Consider the following 19,753-nt stretch of genomic DNA (forward strand, 5'->3'; position numbering starts at 1 on the left):
CTGATGAAGTTCATCAAAGGTAAGGAAACATTTATCATGTATTTTCTGGTTTCTGTTGACCCCAACATGGCGGCTAATTTGGCTATTGTTCTGAGCTCCGTCTCAGATTATTGCATGATTTGCTTTTTCCGTAAAGTTTTTTTGAAATCTGACACAGCGGTTGCATTAAGGAGAGGTATATCTATATTTCCATGTGTATAACTTGTATTATCATCTACATTTATGATGAGTATTTCTGTTGAAACGATGTGGCTATGCAAAATCACTTGATGTTTTTGGAACTAGTGAATGTAACGCGCCAATGTAAACTCAGATTTTTTGTTATAAATATGAACTTTATCAAACAAAACATGCATGTATTGTGTAACATGAAGTCCTATGAGTGTCAGCTGATGAAGATAATCAAAGGTTAGTGATTCATTTTATCTCTAATTCTGCTTTTTGTGAAAGCTATCTTTCGCTGGAAAAATGGCTGTGCTTATTGTGGTTTGGTGGTGACCTAACATAATCGTTTGTAGTGCTTTCACTGAAAAGCATATTTGAAATCGGACACTTTGATGGGATTAACAACAAGATTACCTTTAAAATTATATAAGACACATGTATGTTTGAGGAATTTTAATTGTGAAATTTCTGTTGTTTGAATTTGGCGCCCTGCACTTTCACTGGCTGCTGTCATATCGATCCCGTTACCGGGATGCAGCCATAAGAAGTTTTAAGCAATGGTTTATTTCTGGCCACTCTTCCATAAAGCCCAGCTCTGTGGAGTGTACGGCTTAAAGTGGTCCTATTGACAGATACACCGATCTCCGCTGTAGAGCTTTGCAGCTCCTTCAGGGTTATATTTGGTTTCTGTTGCCTCTCTGATTAATGCCCTCCTTGCCTGGTCCGTGAGTTTTGGTGGGCGGCCCTCTCTTGGCAGGTTTTTTTGTGGTGCCATAATCTTACATTATTTAAATAATGGATTTAATAGTGCTCTGTGGGATGGTCAAAGTTTTTGATATTTTTCATAGCCCAACCCTGATCTGTACTTCTCCACAACTTTGTACCTGACCTGTTTGGAGAGCTCCTTGGTCTTCATGGTGCCGCTTGCTTGGTGGTGCCCCTTGATTCGTGGTGCTACAGACTCTGGGGCCTTTCAGAACAGGTGTATGTATATACTAATTATGTGACTTCTGAAAGTAATTGGTTGCACCAGATCTTATTTAGGGGCTTTATAGCAAAGGGGGTTAGAGCAAAGTTATATTTTTAATTTCACTTCACCAATTTGGACTATTTTGTGTATGTCCATTACATGAAATCCAAATAAAAATCTGTTTAAATTACAAGTTGTAATGCACCAAAATAGGATAAACACCAAGGTGGATGAATACTTTTGCAAAGGACTGTACATGTACAAATGACCTCTAACCTGTACCCCCGCACACTGACTCGGTACCCCCTGTATATAGCCTCGTTATTGTTGTGTTAATTTTTTTATTATTTTTCACTTTAGTATGATAAATATTTTCTTAACTCTTCTTGAACTGCACTGTTGGTTAAGGGCTTGTAAGTAAGCATTTCACAGTAAGGTCTACACTTGTTGTATTCGGCGCATGTGACAAATATAGTTTCATTTGATTTGGTCTTTTACCAAATAAGGCTATCTTCTGTATACCACCCCTACCTTGTCACAATAAAACTGATTTGGCACAAATGCATTAAGAAAGAAAGAAATGCCACATCTTAACTTTGAACAAGGCACACCTGTTAATTGAAATGCATTCCAGGTGACTACCTCATTAAGCTGGTTGAGTGAATGCCAAGAGTGTGCAAAGCTGTCATCAAAGCAAAGGGTGGCTACATTAAAGAACCAAATAGTACTTCCGGCGCCGACAGAGATGGCCGCCTCGCTTCACGTTCCTAGGAAACTATGCAGTATTTTATTTTTTATTTTTTTACGTGTTATTCTTACATTAGTACCCCAGGTAATCTTAGGTTTCATTACATACAGTCGGGAGGAACTACTGAATATAAGAGCAACGTCAACTCACCATCATTATGACCAGGAATATGACTCACCCGAAGCGGATCCTGTGTTTTGCCTTCCACCCAGGACAATGGATCGGATCCCAGCCGGCGATCCTGAACAACGACGCCGTAAAAGGGGCAAACGAAGCGGTCTTCTGGTCAGGCTCCGGAGACGGGCACATCGCGCTCCACTCCCTAGCATACTACTCGCCAATGTCCAGTCTCTTGGCAACAAGGTTGATGAAATCCAAGCAAGGGTAGCATTCCAGAGAGACATCAGAGACTGTAACATTCTTTGCTTCACGGAAACATGGCTCACTCGAGAGATGCTAACGGAGTCGGGGCAGCCAGCTGGTTTCTTCATGCATCGCGCCGACAGAAACAAGCATCTTTCTGGTAAGAAGAGGGGCGGGGGGGTATGCCTTATGATTAATGAGACGTGCTGTGAACATAACAACATACAGGAACTCAAGTCATTCTGTTCACCTGACCTCACAATCAAATGTCGACCGCATTATCTACCAAGGGAATTCTCTTCGATTATAATCACAGCCGTATATATTCCCCCCCAAGCAGACACATCGATGGCCCTGAACGAGCTTTATCTGACTCTTTGTAAACTGGAAACCACACATCCTGAGGCTGCATTCATTGTAGCCGGGGATTTTAACAAGGCTAATCTGAAAACAAAACTCCCTAAATTCTATCAGCATATCGATTGTGCTACCAGGGCTGGTAAAACCCTGGATCATTGTTATTCTAACTTCCGCGACGCATATAAGGCCCTCCCCCACCCTCCTTTCGGAAAAGCTGACCACGACTCCATTTTGTTGCTTCCAGCCTACAAACAGAAACTAAAACAAGAAGCTCCCGCGCTCAGGTCTGTTCAACGCTGGTCCGACCAATCTGATTCCACGCTTCAAGACTGCTACGATCACGTGGATTGGGATATGTTCCGCATTGCGTCCGACAACAGCATTGACGTATACGTTGATTCGGTGAGCGAGTTCATTAGAAAGTGCATCTGCGACGTTATACCCACAGCAACGATTAAAACATTCCCAAACCAGCAACTGTGGATTGATGGCAGCATTCACGCAAAACTGAAAGCGCGAACCACTGCTTTTAACCAGGGCAAGGTGACCGAATACAAACAGTGTACAAACAGTCCCTCCAAGGCAATCAAACAAGCTAAGTGCCAGTATAGAGACAAAGTAGAGTCGCAATTCAACAGCTCAGACACGAGGTATGTGGCAGGGTCTACAGTCAATCACGGATTACAAAAAGAAAACCAGCCCCGTCGCGGACCAGGATGTCTTGCTCCCAGACAGACTAAATCACTTTTTTGCTCGCTTTGAGGACAATACAGTGCCACTGACACGGCCCGCTACCAAAACCTGCGGGCTCTCCTTCACTACAGCCGAGGTGAGTAAAACATTTAAACGTGTTAACCCTCGCAAGGCTGCAGGCCCAGACAGCATTCCCAGCCGCATCCTCAGAGCATGCGCAGACCAGCTGGCTGGTGTGTTTACGGACATATTCAATCAATCCTTATCCCTGTCTGCTGTTCCCACATGCTTCAAGAGGGCCACCATTGTTCCTGTTCCCAAGAAAGCTAAGGTAACTGAGCTAAACGACTACCGCCCCGTAGCACTCACTTTCGTCATCATGAAGTGCTTTGAGAGACTAGTCAAGGACCATATCACCTCCACCCTACCTGACACCCTAGACCCACTCCAATTTGCTTACCGAGCCAATAGGTCCACATACGACGCAATCGCAACCACACTGCACACTGCCCTAACCCATCTGGACAAGAGGAATACCTATGTGAGAATGCTGTTCGACTACAGCTCAGCATTTAACACCATAGTACCCTCCAAACTTGTCATCAAGCTCGAGACCCTGGGTCTCGACCCCGCCCTGTGCAACTGGGTACTGGACTTCCTGACGGGCCGCCCCCAGGTGGTGAGGGTGGGTAACAACATCTCCACCCCGCTGATCCTCAACACTGGAGCCCAACAAGGGTGCATTCTGAGCCCTCTCCTGTACTCCCTGTTCACCCACGACTGCGTGGCCATGCACGCCTCCAACACAATCATCAAGTTTGCAGACGACACTACAGTGGTAGGCTTGATTACCAACCACGACGAGACGGCCTACAGGGAGGAGGTGAGGGCCCTCGGAGTGTGGTGTCAGGAAAATAACCTCACACTCAACGTCAACAAAACAAAGGAGAAGATTGTGGACTTCAGGAAACAGCAGAGGGAGCACCCCCCTATCCACATCGACGGGACAGTAGTGGAGAGGGTAGTAAGTTTTAAGTTCCTCGGCGTACACATCACGGACAAACTGAATTGGTCCACCCACACAGTCAGCGTTTTGAAGAAGGCGCAGCAGCGCCTCTTCAACCTCAGGAGGCTGAAGAAATTCGGCTTGTCACCAAAAGCACTCACAAACTTCTACAGATGCACAATCGAGAGCAACATTTAGCATTTAGTGGCTGCTGCCAACATACTGACTCAACTCCAGCCACTTTAATAATGGGAATTGATGGAAATTTATGTAAAAATGTATCACTAGCCACTTTAAACAATGCCACTTAATATAATGTTTACATACCCTACATTACTCATCTCATATGTATATGTATATACTGTACTCTATATAATCTATTGCATCTTGCCATCTTTATGTAATACATGTATCACTAGCCACTTTAAACTATGCCACTATGTTTATATACCCTACATTACTCATCTCATATGTATATACTGTACTCTATACCATCTACTGCATCTTGCCTATGCCGTTCTGTACCATCACTCATTCATATATCTTTATGTACATATTCTTTATCCCTTTACACTTGTGTGTGTATAAGGTAGTAGTTGTGGAATTGTTAGGTTAGATTACTCGTTGGTTATTACTGCATTGTCGGAACTAGAAGCACAAGCATTTCGCTACACTCGCATTAACATCTGCTAACCATGTGTATGTGACAAATAAAATTTGATTTGATTAGAAATGTAGTAACCAAAAAAGTGTTATATCTCAAATATAAAATATATTTGAGATATAACACTTTTTTGGTTTCTACATGATTCCATATGTGTTATTTCATAGTTTTGATGACTTCACTATTATTCTACAATGTAGAAAATAGTAAAAATAAAGAAAAACCCTTGAATGAGTAGGTGTGTCCAAGTCTTTCACTGGTACTGTACATGGTAAGAAGTGCTGAAGTCTCAGATAATGTGCACAGTCACGACGGCTTTGCTTTTGTGGCTCTTTATCTGGCCTAGTACTGGACATGAAAGCTCAAGCTTAAAAAAATAACGCCTCAGTGGTGCTTTTGTCATGTCACTGTGCCACTTATTTGGCGATGTCAATTAGCATTGATTTCACAAACCATTTAGAGTCAATGAACCTCTACCCAAGAGAAGAATTATTATTCTTCCATTGTCTTCATACAACAGAGATGACAACCCAGTGGAATGCACAGAGACACTCAGAACATTCCGACCCAGTCGATTAGCTCTTAAGTCTGGATGTGCATTAGCGTGTAACACTGTAGTGTCTTTAGAGAGTTACCTTATTCTTCCAGACAGGTTGTGAGCCTTCAGAGTGAAGGGCACAGCTCTTGTGAGCTCAGTTCACTCTACAAAGCGCTGTGGTCACGCTATTGAGAACATCTGTGTTGTTTTTAGCTCAGAGAAATGGCGCAGGGAACTGAGCCTCTTCACGTTACATCCATACAGAGAAATAGTAATGGTGTGTTTTTGTAAGCACAAACTCTGCTATTGGTTCGTTAGACAAAGCCTATGGGGAAAATGAATGGCGTTTTTGTGGGGTTTTGGGATAAATTCAGAAAATAAGGTCTGCTAAACACAGGCTTAGGAGATCTTATAAGTTTTGTTCTATGAGATAATCTTCATCAGCTAACGCCACTTTTTGTGAATTTTGAAGAACTTATGTAATAAAAAAAGCACAAAGGCTTCATAATTCATAAAGGTCATGTTAACTGACTGCTATTATTTCATAGAACAAAACATATTATATCTCTTAAGCCTGTGTTAACCTCAGACCTTATTTTTGGCATTTATTTCAAAACCCTATTCTTTTCCTATTCATTTTTCCCGTAGGGATGGCTGAACAAACCAGAGGTCACTCATTTCCGGGTTTTAGGACTACAAGCTGGCGAGCTGTATTCCCCACCCCCTATACATCTCATCTGTGCAGATATTTACATCTTAACACGGACCTGTAGAAACTCAGACACATGTCTTTATGACATTCCTTGGATCCTTGGAGTGTTTGGAATGTGCTGGCGGGCTGTGAGGTGTACCCTGAAGCCAAATAAACTCTGAGGGCACCCATGTTTCTTTACTGACAAATGACACATAGCTGTTACTATTGAAATGCTCTGACCTGGATGGAGTTTAAACTTAGTGGATGGTTCTCTACCTACACAGTATGGAACTGTAAGATGTGTTGGTCACGTGTATCATGGCAGCTGTGTGATACAAGTCATCTATAGACACCATATGTCATGAGAGATTGAGATCAGTTTTTCAGGTTTTTAAGATCTTGTAAGGCTGTTGTGCAGGTAAAACCAGATATATCTGGGTCAAATATTTGTATAAATGTCAAATATGTCACTGAGGATTTTACTCTTCTATTTCTTTTGGGTTTGTTGCTCTCTACTCGTGTTGTCTCTGGGTAGTCAGTAGTTACTGAGACAGCCAGGCAGTGATTTGTAAATCCTTCCGGTTGAGGCTGGCTGCCTTCTGGGTGAACCAGCTGAACCGGCTTACCCACTATAACTATGCATTAGGTGGCCAAAATCATGACAGTTGTGATGGAAACAGAAAGTTTCGGTTCAATTGTATAAATAATAATGTTATTTGGACATGGTGGGATCTTTTTGTGTCTGTAAAATTAATAATGCATGAAATGACTCTAAACAACACCTTTATGTGCAAATATTGATATAATAGGCATCATATCGAAGTGAACTTGGAGTCACGCGATGACATGTTGTGTGGTCCTCCCACTACAACTCAGAAAAGCATGCCGTTTATTAGGCTACAGATGAAATAAGTTATGATGAACTTAACAGGGTGACGTGCACGTGATGAGCTTGATTGTGCTTTCCAATAAATATCGAGGGTCTTATTCTGGTGACATGATAATTGATGTTTGGTAGGTAGCCTGCCCGCACTGTGTCTGTGAGCTGATGGTTAGACTGTATCTGTGAGCTGTTGGCTAGACTGTATCTGTGAGCTGTTGGCTAGACTGTATCTGTGAGCTGTTGGCTAGACTGTTTCTGTGAGCTGTTGGCTAGACTGTTTCTGTGAGCTGTTGGCTAGACTGTTTCTGTGAGCTGTTGGCTAGACTGTATCTGTGAGCTGATGGCTAGACTGTATCTATGAGCTGTTGGCTAGAGCTCATGTGTAAAGACCAGAGTGGGCATTACTATATAATACACATTTCTTGTGACAAAACCATCAGTAGAGTTGAAAATGCAATATACATTTCTTTAAATTCAGTACATGAGATTTTTATTTTTATGTGCACTATATCATCACGCACAGCTTTTTACCCGCAATAAGTCAATTTGAAAATGGGTTTTGTTACATATAGTATGTGCCATAAGATTGTTCTATGTGGTTTCGTCATTGGTGCTGTACCGAAAGCCACATTGACAAATCTCAGACATTGTATGTACTGGCTCAAAATACATGCTACCCACACACATCACACAAAGACACCTGGAAGGCTAGGGGAGGAACATGTTCTACTTTAACAGCATAGCACTACACATACTAAGCATCAGTGGGGGCTATTGAGGGGAGGACGGCCCTTAGTGGTGGCTGGAATGGAGTCAATATAGTGGTTTCAACCACATGGAAACAACATCTTTGATGTGTTTGGTGCCGTTCCATTGGCTCCATTTCCAGATATTGTTGTGAGCCTTCCTCCCCTTAGCTGCCTCCACTGCTAAGCACCCCCCCCCCCCCCCTTCCCAAAATGATGGAAAATCTCTGGTGGGGAAGTGCGCATTTTATTTTTATGTAGATTTTAGAATATTCACATGAAAATCTGTCGCCGATTGGATGGAAACCTAGCTAATGGAATCAACATTTCAGACGGTATTTTATTATTTACCAGTCTGGGTAAATTTCATTTAATTACTGCCAATTTGCTAATGCAGATATTTCAGCATTTTCAATTTCCAAACTGAATCTACTCAATTGACATGTAATGATATTGACACACTTTGCTTATCTTAAAGCCAGCATCAACTCAGCTGTTGACATGTTATCATCCTTTATACACACCTTGCCTCGGTGCATGACAATGTAAGCTCGCTGTGATGTCAGAGTTTGGAAATCTGGTCTATTCTGCATGTTCTCTCCTTTGATACAACTCATTTTGTTGTTAGCACTCTGAAAGAAGGAATTGGCAACATTTTATTTTACGGTGCTGTATTGTTATTTGGTAGGAAAATATATGGCATCAATGGAAATGTACTAGTCACTTAAGTTACATAGAATAATTCAACTCCACAGTACCTGATACCTAGTGGTGCTTCCCAGAGAATCCCCACAAAATAATAAAGTAATTCATGTTATTACAATGTTGCTTTGTAAGTACATAGGTCTACCTGGTCATTGCTGTACAAGTTGCAAAAAGCTGAGTGTTATGGTCGTATGTAGGCCTAATGACGGAGAGTTCAAGTGAAGTGTCACTGATATTAATGTTAAATAACATACCCCAATCTCTCTCTCTCTCTCTCTCACACACACACACACAAACACACACAAAACTTGGCCTTTGAGTCCAAGCCAGTGTCGGAAAGCAGAGTGGCTGAGAACGCAGCCGGTAGCTCCCAGTGATTAGCAGAGGAAAGGCCCCTTTTCACGGCTGCCCCCCGCCTGGACGCCGCCTCGCGACACCAAGATAACGGGCCCGTTGTTGGCCTGCATGAAGCGAACAAAGACGCCACTGTCCCCCCTGTCCCTCTACTCTCCATATCTGTGTCCGAGCTTTGATTTCCCCCTGGTCAGCCAACGAGTATCTGTTGAGCAGTAATCTGAGTAGGGAACAGCAGGCCCTGTCCCTGGCCTGGCACTGCCCTCACAGCCTTTCCTCTCCTCTGTACCCTGCCATTATCCTTGGACACAGAATGGGATGATTAGGGAAACCCAATCTGGTGGGAGTAGCCTTAATGCTGCTGTGCTCTGCTGGGATGAAAGGAAAAGGGTTGTCTAGTCTGCTGCTTCCTCAGCCCTCCTGACAGACTAATGGTTGTTTGTTGGGCAGGTAGAAAGCTTATTAAGAGTGTCGTTGAGGGTGAATAACCCCTCGTCTGTGTCATTGGTACCCTGAGTGCGGGGGTGTACAAAAATAAAACTTTTGCCCTTTTGTTGAATCTGAGTTCATTGCTACCTACCGTTTCAGGATGGTGTCATCTCAGTCAAGGACATTGACCTGGTAATGTCAGAGGGGCTGGGAATGCGCTACGCTTTTATTGGTCCCATGGAAACCATGCACCTTAATGCATCTGAAGGTCAGTTCCTCATTTGACTTACACATAGAGAAGCCGTCCCCAAAGAATACATATTTATATACTGTCCTCTTTGTCCTGTGTGATTGTGGCACATTTAACCATGTACAATTATGGTTGTGTGAGAGGCAGAGCTTATGACCAGACCGTGATATTAGTTCAAAGAGGTCGCTCTGCTAGACCCTGAACATCTGTGAAGAGAAGGGGGAACTGTGGCCTTCACACTCCCTCACATGTCTGTCCCCTTTTACCATATAGGCATATATTGGGGGAAGGCGGGGTGTGTGTGCATGTGTTTGAGAGAGAGAGATGTCATATAGATGTAGAATATGAAAGGGAAGTGTGAAAACTAAAGGGTGACCTTGCTCTGGCTGTACCACCGTGCTCAGAGAGTGAGAGAGCACTTTGGCAGAACAAAGCTGTCTTTTGACCAACACAGATTAATGAACTCCCTCACACAAGTCATCTAAAACCAATATTACCAGGGAGGAATACATGTTGTACAGTACTCACACATTCTACTTTCCCTGTTTTCTTTCTTCTTAATAATTTTTTATACCAGTCCTATTGTGCCATCATGAATTCTATGATGAATTAACATCGACCTGTGTAAGTGTAGTAAAATACACTTATCTCCCATTGTATGAAATAAAAACACCAGTGGCATGTGTTACAGAATGTTGCTCAGAACATCCAAAGGTTACTCAAGCCCATTCCTGTTGTGATTGTAGGTCGTCTAGTCTAACCAGTCCAATCAGATTGTAAAACACTCCGGTCCACTCTGCTTTGCTCTGGCTGAGTGACTATACTTTCCAGTTAGGACACAGAAAAGCCCTTAAACTAGAAAGCAAAGTAATTTTATAAGCTAAACACGAGACTGAAGGAGCCATGCACTTATTTTGTTCAGACTATTGAAGCAGAAGAGAGAAGGAGAGAAAGGATCACTGAAATTGTCCTGGTCAGGTGAGATCTCTCCCACCAAAAACATAACTCTGAGAGAGCTTAGTTGGGTGTAGCTGGCAGTTATCACACTGAAATGTTAGCTTTAGTCTGTCCCTGTAATGTTCATGTACACATTCAGTGTTCAACTTGGGAGTAAGAAAACGGGGAATAGCATTTTACACCCAAGAAACAAGTTACTAATTTAAATGCTTACACCCTAGATCTCTAGAACCCTTACTAGAATCATTATACAATGACTAAATGACTTGGAAGATGTTCATTTCCGGTCATAGTGAGACCATACAGATCTGATTTTGCTGCTCTGAACTTCTGTAACAAATAAGATCTTCTCATTGCCGTAAAGTCTGGCCAACCCTCTATGTATGGTCCACTCTCCCAGTTCTGGAGGACTAACTCCAGCGCTACAGAGAGGGCATGAGGAGTGTTCTGACCACTTTTGGACCTGTTCCCAAATTCTCTGGGGAGGCAGCCGAGCGCATCAACAAAGTAGGCTTATGTTTTTGTGTGTTGGAACTGTTTGTACTAACTCCACTAGATTCTAGGACTAGGAAAAATATCTTCAGATTTGACTAATCAAGTTCAAGGAGGTGTGAAATTGGGTTAGTTCAAAGAGGGCAATGTTTACATGTGGAACTTTTAGTCCAAGGAGCTCAAGGTCGAGCGTTCTACATATTTCCCCCTCTAGAACTTTACTCTGTTAATTAGACATTACTCAACCACATGCCATCAGGCTGTTCAAACATTATTCTCCACAGATGGGAAGCTGTCGTGTGAGAACACCCTGACCATAAGCAGAAAATATTTCAAATTGGACCAATTGAATGCATCCAAGTGTATCCAACCAAGGAAATATTTTACCAGGCCAACAGCGGAAAGAAATCCCAGCAGCTAAAACTTCAATCAATTCTCTCTACTCATCTCATCTTCTCCCTCCCTCTCCTCCTCTGATGTATCCCTACAGGAGATGTGTGAGCTGACCCGCAGCACCTGTCTGCTAGGAGAGAGAGGAGGGATCAGCTCCTCATGGGCCTGGCCAAGCTCAAGAAGTGACCACTGGACTATCAACACCACTGATGTACAAGATAAGCGTGTGTCTGTCCATCACTCAGGCCTTCACTGACCCTCACTCAGCCTGAGGAGCATGGTGATGAGAATGATCTGATCTCTGTGGTGCCTACACTGGGGATGTTAATGAATACTGTAGCCCTGAGTCCTCACACACAATCGCTCAACCAATCTGGGATGTTACTGTAGGAGCCCACACACACAATAAACCAATCTGGGGATTGATTGCCATGCCTCCTCAGAAATATAACCATGTTTTATGCAATCAACAAGTTGATGATCAGACAAAGGAAGTAATGGTTTGGTCATACCACAATGGTTTATTGAATTGTGAATATGAAATGTTAATGTGATAAACTTGTTTAGCGAATTTTTTTATTAAAATGTTGAATTTCTCTAGGATTGGAATACATTTGAATTGTCCTTATCAAGAACTAAAGAAAAACAACAAACATGAATTGATTAAAGATACATCATAGGGTTTTTCATATTGTGTTACGTCACATTTTGGACAACTATGATTGGGATCTGTTAAATGGGTTGAACATTAAAAAAAATATTATCTTCCCTCTTCGGTCATGCCTACATTTGTTCTGGTGATCTTGTGACTCATGATGACTATGTACTTTATACAGTATGCTTGACCAGTAATTAACACCGAATTCAAGTGTCTGTTTCTGGGTTAAGTGTCTCGATCTGTCAACAGTACATTTGAAATGAATGTGATCACAGGGTGTATTCAGTTAAATTAAACGTTCAGAATGTTTAATCATATAGAGCGGGAAGTGGAGCGAGTTACCCAAATGCGGGAGCATGGTCCTTCTCGCCGGCTCCAGTTTCTCCAGTAGCGCTCACTTCACGAGCTCAGGGCATCGCCGGCCCAGCATGCATTTGTAGAGTACTTGTGTGCTGCTATAGCCATTTGCTTTGGCTACTGTCATTTAGTATGCAAAATATTTTCCTAAAGACACTGATAAAACACACAGGTGAAAAATCAAGGTGATTTACAAAGATGAGGAGTAAGTGCTGTGTTGTTTAAGTCTCTCGTCGTGATGTGTGTTTTGTTTTCTATTTTTCTTTTTAATCCCAGCCCCCGTCCCGCAGGAGGCCTTTTGCCTTCTGGTATGCCGTCATTGTAAATAAGAATGTGTTCTTAACTGACTTGCCTAGTTAACGGTTTAAAAAAAAGAGGGAGTGCGGTGAACTGAAGAATCGTTGTGGAATCTGAAAAGAAAGTTATCCCGAAAGCCTTATCGTGTACTTGCTACGTGCAAATGCTAACAAAAAAAACGAGATGGGTAGCTAGCTAGGTGTGTCATTGTAGGAAAGTATTTATAATCTAAAAATCAGATTAAGCTTCGTTAATTTTTGTTCTATTATCTATACAATAGGCCATCAATGATTTTTGGCCCAATATGCCTGGCATATTACCTCTTGCAAGGAGCTTTCCGTTTTGATAGGGTTATTTTACCTAAAATCCTTTAGGCCTACCTACAGAAAAAAACACATACTCATCCCTGCCCAGCCTGGCAAGAGTGTCCCAAGGGTGTTTAGCATTCCCAGTGGCTCTGCAAGCACTGAGCGCATATTCTCCGCTGCTGGCATGTTCTCTAGGCACCATCACCCGAAGACACAGACTCAAGCCAAACTCATGTTTCTAAAAATGAATTCAAAGGGACTGTAGCTGGAGCCTAATAAGGCATTTTTCGTTTCATTTGATTTTAATTCTAAGTAAGTCACAGCCTAGATGTGCAATTTATAGACTATAATGATTTAATACAACGAAATGTTATTTAAATGCTGAGGCTTAATGTCCGACATCCTAGTGTGTCGCACTCACAAATGCTTTACGATGTATTGTATTTCTTTGTAGACTATAGCCTTGAAATAATATAGCCTAAATAATTCATTTTCGTTCGTTCTTAGGCTACTTGTTTGGCTCCTGACATATTTAGAGTGTTTATATGCTGTTTAATATGACATGTAACCAATTTCAAATGATGACAACATTTTCCGGTTGTTTATTAAAATACTTATAATTGAAATCATATGGTTTGGTTTCAATACTTCGAAACCAAATAGTAGATTCTGGTAGTCATAAAAATACATAGGCCTACTCTGTCCTGAACATGTCCCAGTAGCCGGTCTCGCCCCTAGCGGGTGGATCCTCCTCAAGAGGAGAAGATTATAAAAACTCAGGTGCATCGCTCCAGAGCTCACACGCGCAGCTTTCTCAGTTGGACTTGCTTCCAAACAAATCACACTACTCTTCTACGTTTGGAGTTACTTGACAAGATGGCGTTAAAGAGCACCGAAAACTGAAGTTGATGGAAGTTTGCTGATATTCCAGGAAAGTGGGAGGTAAGATAGCTGTGATTTGTGAATCATTCGTGCCGGATATTCAACGGTTTTATTATGCTTTATGTAACGATACAGCCGCTGGTGAATGATATTTAGATGTTTTCCCCCTGATATACAGGTTAGAATTGTCAGGTTAGAAATTCGATGAGGAAACCAAACTTGATATAATGTGATTGATTGGCGAATTGTTATGGACAGTTTCTGACATTTTGCCGCCTATTATAATGAAAACAAAAGCAATTTCATTGATTTCTCTAAGTTAATGGGAATTCACTTTCTTATGTGACATGATTATTTTGATCCATCTCTCAATATAGCCTCACTTTTGATAGCCACTAGCCAGTGTTGTGTGAACGTAATTACTTGACTGAAAACACACATTATATACAGTAGATGTCTTGAAATGTATTGGAGAAACACCACTTAGTGTTAAATTGTACAGTTTTGGGTTGGACCTTTTGGTTAGGTTTTTTAAATGGGGGGGGGGGGGGACTAAAACAAACACTTAATGTGATGTCGGTCTACTGTTTTCCTACCCTGGTCTGTTTGGTTTTCTGAAAATGAAACCTTTGATGTCCACTAAGAACTGATATTAATTTGTATCCTTCTTTCCATTCTTGTGTTCTCCAGGTGGTCTCAGACAAAGTTGCCTTAGAGATGAGTTGGGTTGCTCTGTACACCCAGCTGGGCGGGGTGAACAAACACTCCACCAGCCTGGGGAAGATCTGGCTGTCTGTCCTCTTCATCTTCCGTATCACCATCCTGGTACTGGCTGCAGAGAGCGTGTGGGGAGACGAGCAGGCTGACTTCACCTGCAACACCCAGCAGCCCGGCTGCAAGAACGTCTGCTACGACCACTTCTTCCCAGTGTCACACATCCGCCTCTGGTGCCTACAGCTGATCTTCGTGTCCACACCGGCCCTGCTGGTGGCCATGCATGTGGCTTACAGGAAGAGTGGGGACAAGCGGCACATCATCGCGGCCTCACGAAGCGGTGGTGATGACAAGACCAGGCAGGTGGACCTGGAGACTCTAAAGAGGAGGCGTCTGTCCATCACTGGGCCTCTGTGGTGGACGTACACCTGCAGCCTGTTCTTCCGCCTCATCTTTGAGGCTGGCTTCATGTATGCACTCTACTTTGTCTACGACGGCTTCCAGATGCCTCGTCTGGTGAAGTGTGAGCAATGGCCCTGCCCCAACAAGGTGGACTGCTTCATTTCACGACCTACGGAGAAGACCATATTCACTATCTTCATGGTGGTCTCCTCTGCCATCTGCATGGTGCTCAATGTGGCTGAGCTGGCCTACCTCATCGCCAAGGCCCTGATGAGGTGCTCCAACAGGATTTCTAAGAAGAACCGTGCCTATGCTCACCCTGATCATGTGGCCCCGGACAAGTCTCTACTACAGAATAAAAAGAATCAGATGCTGCTGTCGTCTGTTACCGATTCCTCCAGCAACAAAACTGTGTGAGGACAGCCCAGTGCCTGTTCTTTTCCATTAGAGACTACACATAACTAGGGAATAGAAATCTATCAGTGTTTTGTTACCATTAGATGAGACCATACTTGTATTCTAGATGCCTGTAGCAGCTGAGGACCGGCCTAACCCCGAGTCTGCTCATGTAGAGGATATTTCTCTCTCAGTGCCCTAAACTACTTTTAGAGTTCTAAAAGTTTTAACGTGCTAGAATTTTAATGTATTGTTATTGATATCAATTTAAGGTGCTTGTATGTTCAGGGAGTGAGAGGTTGAACAGAAGTGAAAAATGGGTCTAGAGTGCCACCTTCTGGTTTACAATGTGTGTGCAGGAGTTTGATGTTTTATTTGTGGAGAGCAACCAGAATTGGTTAACATTGTGTTTGTTCAGTTTTTGTGGGAGACTTTTCCAAAGCAGAAACTCACAAATGTGCAGTATAGCTCCAAGTTCTATTTGAGGATCACCTGTGTACACACATCTGCCTGCATTCTAACAGTGATGAGTGAAATTTCACAAGTACCAAAGCAATTTTAAGATGCAGTGCCTTAAGAGAGTCGCTATCAGCAGTGTCAAATAGTACCTGATGCTGTATATTGAACACAATGTTTTCAGGGAAGATGGCTGATCCAGTTGAACATTCTGGGCACGTTTCCTGGACCCAGATGAAGCCTATGCCTAGACTAGAAGGCATGCTCAATTAGGAATATTAATTGGAAAGTGCTTTTTGGTCCAAGAGTAGGCTTAAGCTGAGTCCTGGAAACTGGCCCTCTGAGCATTATGCCAACTGTGACAGACATGGCCTATTGTGGTCAAGACTGGTGGTAAACCTGGCTACAGATCCTAACTGGGGGTGTTGTCTTTCAGCTTGTTGCTTATTTTAGCGACTGAACTAATCAGTGTACCTCTTTTAATGTGAGTAAGCAGACTGATCTACAGGCAAAAATGGCTTAATGTGCTCTGTCCAAAAATACATGTAGAAGTTGGAACACCATAACTTGTATCACTGTAGTGACAATCTGACTGTTCCCTGGGAAGACGTAAGGACAGTTTTACCAGTTAGATGCATCCCACACATTTTGTGATGGCTCATGATTTGGACATTGTCATGGAAAGCAAACTGTAGGCTAACTATCTCTCAATATTCAGTTGTTGAGGTGCTATTTTTATATTGTGATTGTTTAGAGGAAATGCAAAAGGATATCTGTAAATGCAACATTTTGAAAGCCTCAATGGTCACACTTCCCTTACAGCAGTTAGGGCATATCTATTAGCTTTCTAACTGCATATTATTTGAAGGATGTTTGATTTGTATTTTTTTTATTAGCTATCTGCACTTTGACCCCAGTCTTGAGACTGTTTAATAAAAATGTAAAAAATGATACTTATTCCTTTCACACTACACTGTTGGACTATCGGTTGTAATAACAATGATTGATCGCATGCGCATCAACCTCAGTCACTAGGATGCGCTTCTCTGGACAACCAAGAGAGGACAGTAGGTTATTGATATAGGTTTTGGGGTGGGTGACTGCATTTGCAGTGTACATTTTGATAGCCATATATGATAAATAAGTTCATTTTATTCTAGTGAAGTGTAGAATCATAAATACTTAAATCACATCAATATTTTATTTGACAGGCCTATGTTCTCCCCAGCATTCCAAATGAACTATTTCTCACAGGTGGGTTAATGTATAGGCCTACAGTGTTGTCAAAATCGCCTAATTCAACCACTATAGTAGGCCAAAGGTCAGATGTAAAAGAATGAACGCATAACCCACTTTTCCGGGATAACATACACCCCCAGACTGCATAGCCTATAGTTGAAGCTTGAGCGATAAATTTAAAAATATATATTTTACAGGGGCGTGGCGTGCATTGGTCCAGGGTGATGACTTTCTGAATTCATTCATGCATGGTCAGACAATGTGACAGTCGCGATAACTGGGAACTGGAGGGAGCTGCCCTTCGCGGAAACCCATTTCCAAGTTAAATTCGCCTCGGAAAAACGAACTTTCCTTGCGCAAGTTTGGCGGCGAATCCACGTGTGAAGAAGTTTGTGCATGAATATCTTGGCCTGGCTGCGTTTAAAAGAGTTTGGTAAGCTGGCAGAGGTGCCAGAATTTGGGGACAGGGGGAGAGGGGAGGTTACCAGCTTCCTTGGGAGGTCTGTAGGCTATCCGACGCACTCAAAATGTGGCACCAATGGCAGACGGATATTGCTTTCGATATTTAAGTTGGGCTTCCCCAGTTTAAGGTATGATTGAAATTAGGTGTGAATATCTTTCCCGGCACTGTCATCCTAGACCGTGATGCTGGTAACTTATATATTAGCACATTTTATTTAATGTCAATGTTGAGTGTGAGTGTGCCTATTTTAATTATTATAAATTACAGTAGTAACCCTCTATTATAACCAGGTTTAAATAATAGGATAACAAAGGTATAGGGATGCTTAAAAAGAGCCAGTGGACACAAGGCCTATCCTCCACCCTTTGTAGGTTACTGCAGGCTATCTGAACATGATCAAATTAATCAATATTACTTATTTAATGTTAAACAAAACCTTCATAAAACATCTGATATGCAATGTATTCGGTTTGTATAAACTGATGAGACATTGTCTGGACTGATATACGTGTTTAGACAAAACAAAAAAAAGAACATGCAGCATTCCAACCTTATCAGATATGGTATTCTAATAATGTAGTCTTTATACTAGCCTAATAATAGCAGTGATAATGCAAATACACATATATTAAACATATACATGTTAAAGCATTCTGCATTGTTTTATACAGTCATTTATGTTTCCCATAGCCCTGATGACTTCAATAGTTAGATGCCCATTTTTTCCCCCTTGATCAGCACTTCAAATTCTGATGAGACCAGCATTGATTTGCGGTGGGTCATCATCAGACCCATCGAACAACAATTTTGGTATCGATTCATCTGAAGTTGTATCAATATGCGTTGGCCTATAATGTTAGCACTTCTTAATATATATTTCATATGTATTTGCTGTGAACTATATAGGCCTATATATATTATAATTATTATATATATATATATTTTACAATATTTTAATCAGGATACAAACTATAGGGTGGGCTATTGATAAGGAGAGAGAAATAGGTGGAAGCATATTTCAAAATAAAAATGTATTTGCATATAAATTATTTGTCAAAATGCCTGTCTTTTCAATCTAATTAACATCCTAATTCATGACGCCATACTAGTTATGAATCAGATTATGGTAATTGTCACTTCAATAAGAGTGACAAAATACTAGTAAACCAAAGAATACCCATCATTAAACAAAATAACATACGTTTTATGTGCCAGTCTGCTTAAATCTAAGGGAATAGGCTTCTTTTTAGTTTGGGTTTGATGTAAATACATTCATGGACGAATATGTTAACTGATTTATACTTTTTTTCGTTACAGGTGTCATATATATTCTGAACCCTAGTCGATGGATTTATTACCGTCAATTGAAAAACATTTTAGTAAGTTCCAACTATTTTATGTTCCTGCTTGTGTTTTGGTTTTGGTGTGAATAGTAGATTGATAGGCATCTACTGGCAAGTTCATGTGCACAACGCTAACCAAACGCTATATATCGATAACAAAAGGCAGTAGGACAAATGTCTTCATGCTCCTGTATTCAACAGTGTTTCGTGTGACTAGGGTATATTCAGAGGTCAGTTAAAAAACATTCTAAAAGCTTGTTTTTGACCATCATTATGGGAAACTGTCATCTGATTATTCTGTTTGGTTTAATTTATGCCGCATGACGTTATACATTATTGCATAGTTAATAGTTTAGTCAATGCATGTTATTGTGAGTATGGTGTATTTGCATTTATTGGCTGCAATTTCTGATACAAATTACCATTCAATTGCCATTAAAAGAACACACATTTTTTAGACTCAAACATCAAATGGCCTCTGCATTGGTTACTTCTTCTCTCATCCTTTTTTAACAAATGAGGTAGAGATGTATTAGATTTAGCTAATGAATAATTGTCATCATGTTAAAAGAGGCCTATAGCTGCCTCCGTTCTCAATGTAAAAGTAATTCAGTAGATCATAGGATATAATGGGCTATTAGATGTTGAAGATCGTATGTTATGTCTTTGAACTTGACCCCTATGGCCCTAATGGATCTGTAACAGTGGGAGTTGTGTGTGTCAGGGCCTACACACCGCAGTCCAACCTCTGCTCGCTGCTGTTTTTGAACATTATAATGTTGATCTCAGCACATGCCATCTGTGCAGCGGAGCGAGCGGGTGAGAGAG

At 41.6% G+C, this 19,753-nt stretch overlaps 1 protein-coding gene and 1 pseudogene across 1 annotated transcript; both read left to right on the top strand.

The window, feature by feature from the left end:
• The window catches only part of LOC129816887 (lambda-crystallin-like), a 28,567-nt pseudogene extending 16,389 nt beyond the window's left edge, over positions 1 to 12,178 (top strand).
• Positions 12,179 to 12,435: 257 nt separating this feature from the next.
• Positions 12,436 to 16,831, top strand: LOC129816886 (gap junction beta-2 protein-like). The gene is made up of 2 exons (XM_055871851.1): positions 12,436 to 13,972; positions 14,603 to 16,831. Exon 2 carries the CDS (start codon positions 14,630 to 14,632, stop codon positions 15,443 to 15,445), a length of 816 nt encoding a protein of 271 aa, XP_055727826.1. The 5' UTR covers positions 12,436 to 13,972; positions 14,603 to 14,629; the 3' UTR covers positions 15,446 to 16,831.
• The last annotated feature ends 2,922 nt before the right edge of the window (positions 16,832 to 19,753 follow it).

Source organism: Salvelinus fontinalis, chromosome 19, assembly GCF_029448725.1.
Source record: "Salvelinus fontinalis isolate EN_2023a chromosome 19, ASM2944872v1, whole genome shotgun sequence".
NCBI lineage: Eukaryota > Metazoa > Chordata > Actinopteri > Salmoniformes > Salmonidae > Salvelinus > Salvelinus fontinalis.

Coding starts and splice junctions, on each gene's coding strand:
- LOC129816886 (XM_055871851.1), top strand. CDS start 14,630: ATGAGTTGGGTTGCTCTGTACACCCAGCTGGGCGGGGTGAACAAACAC.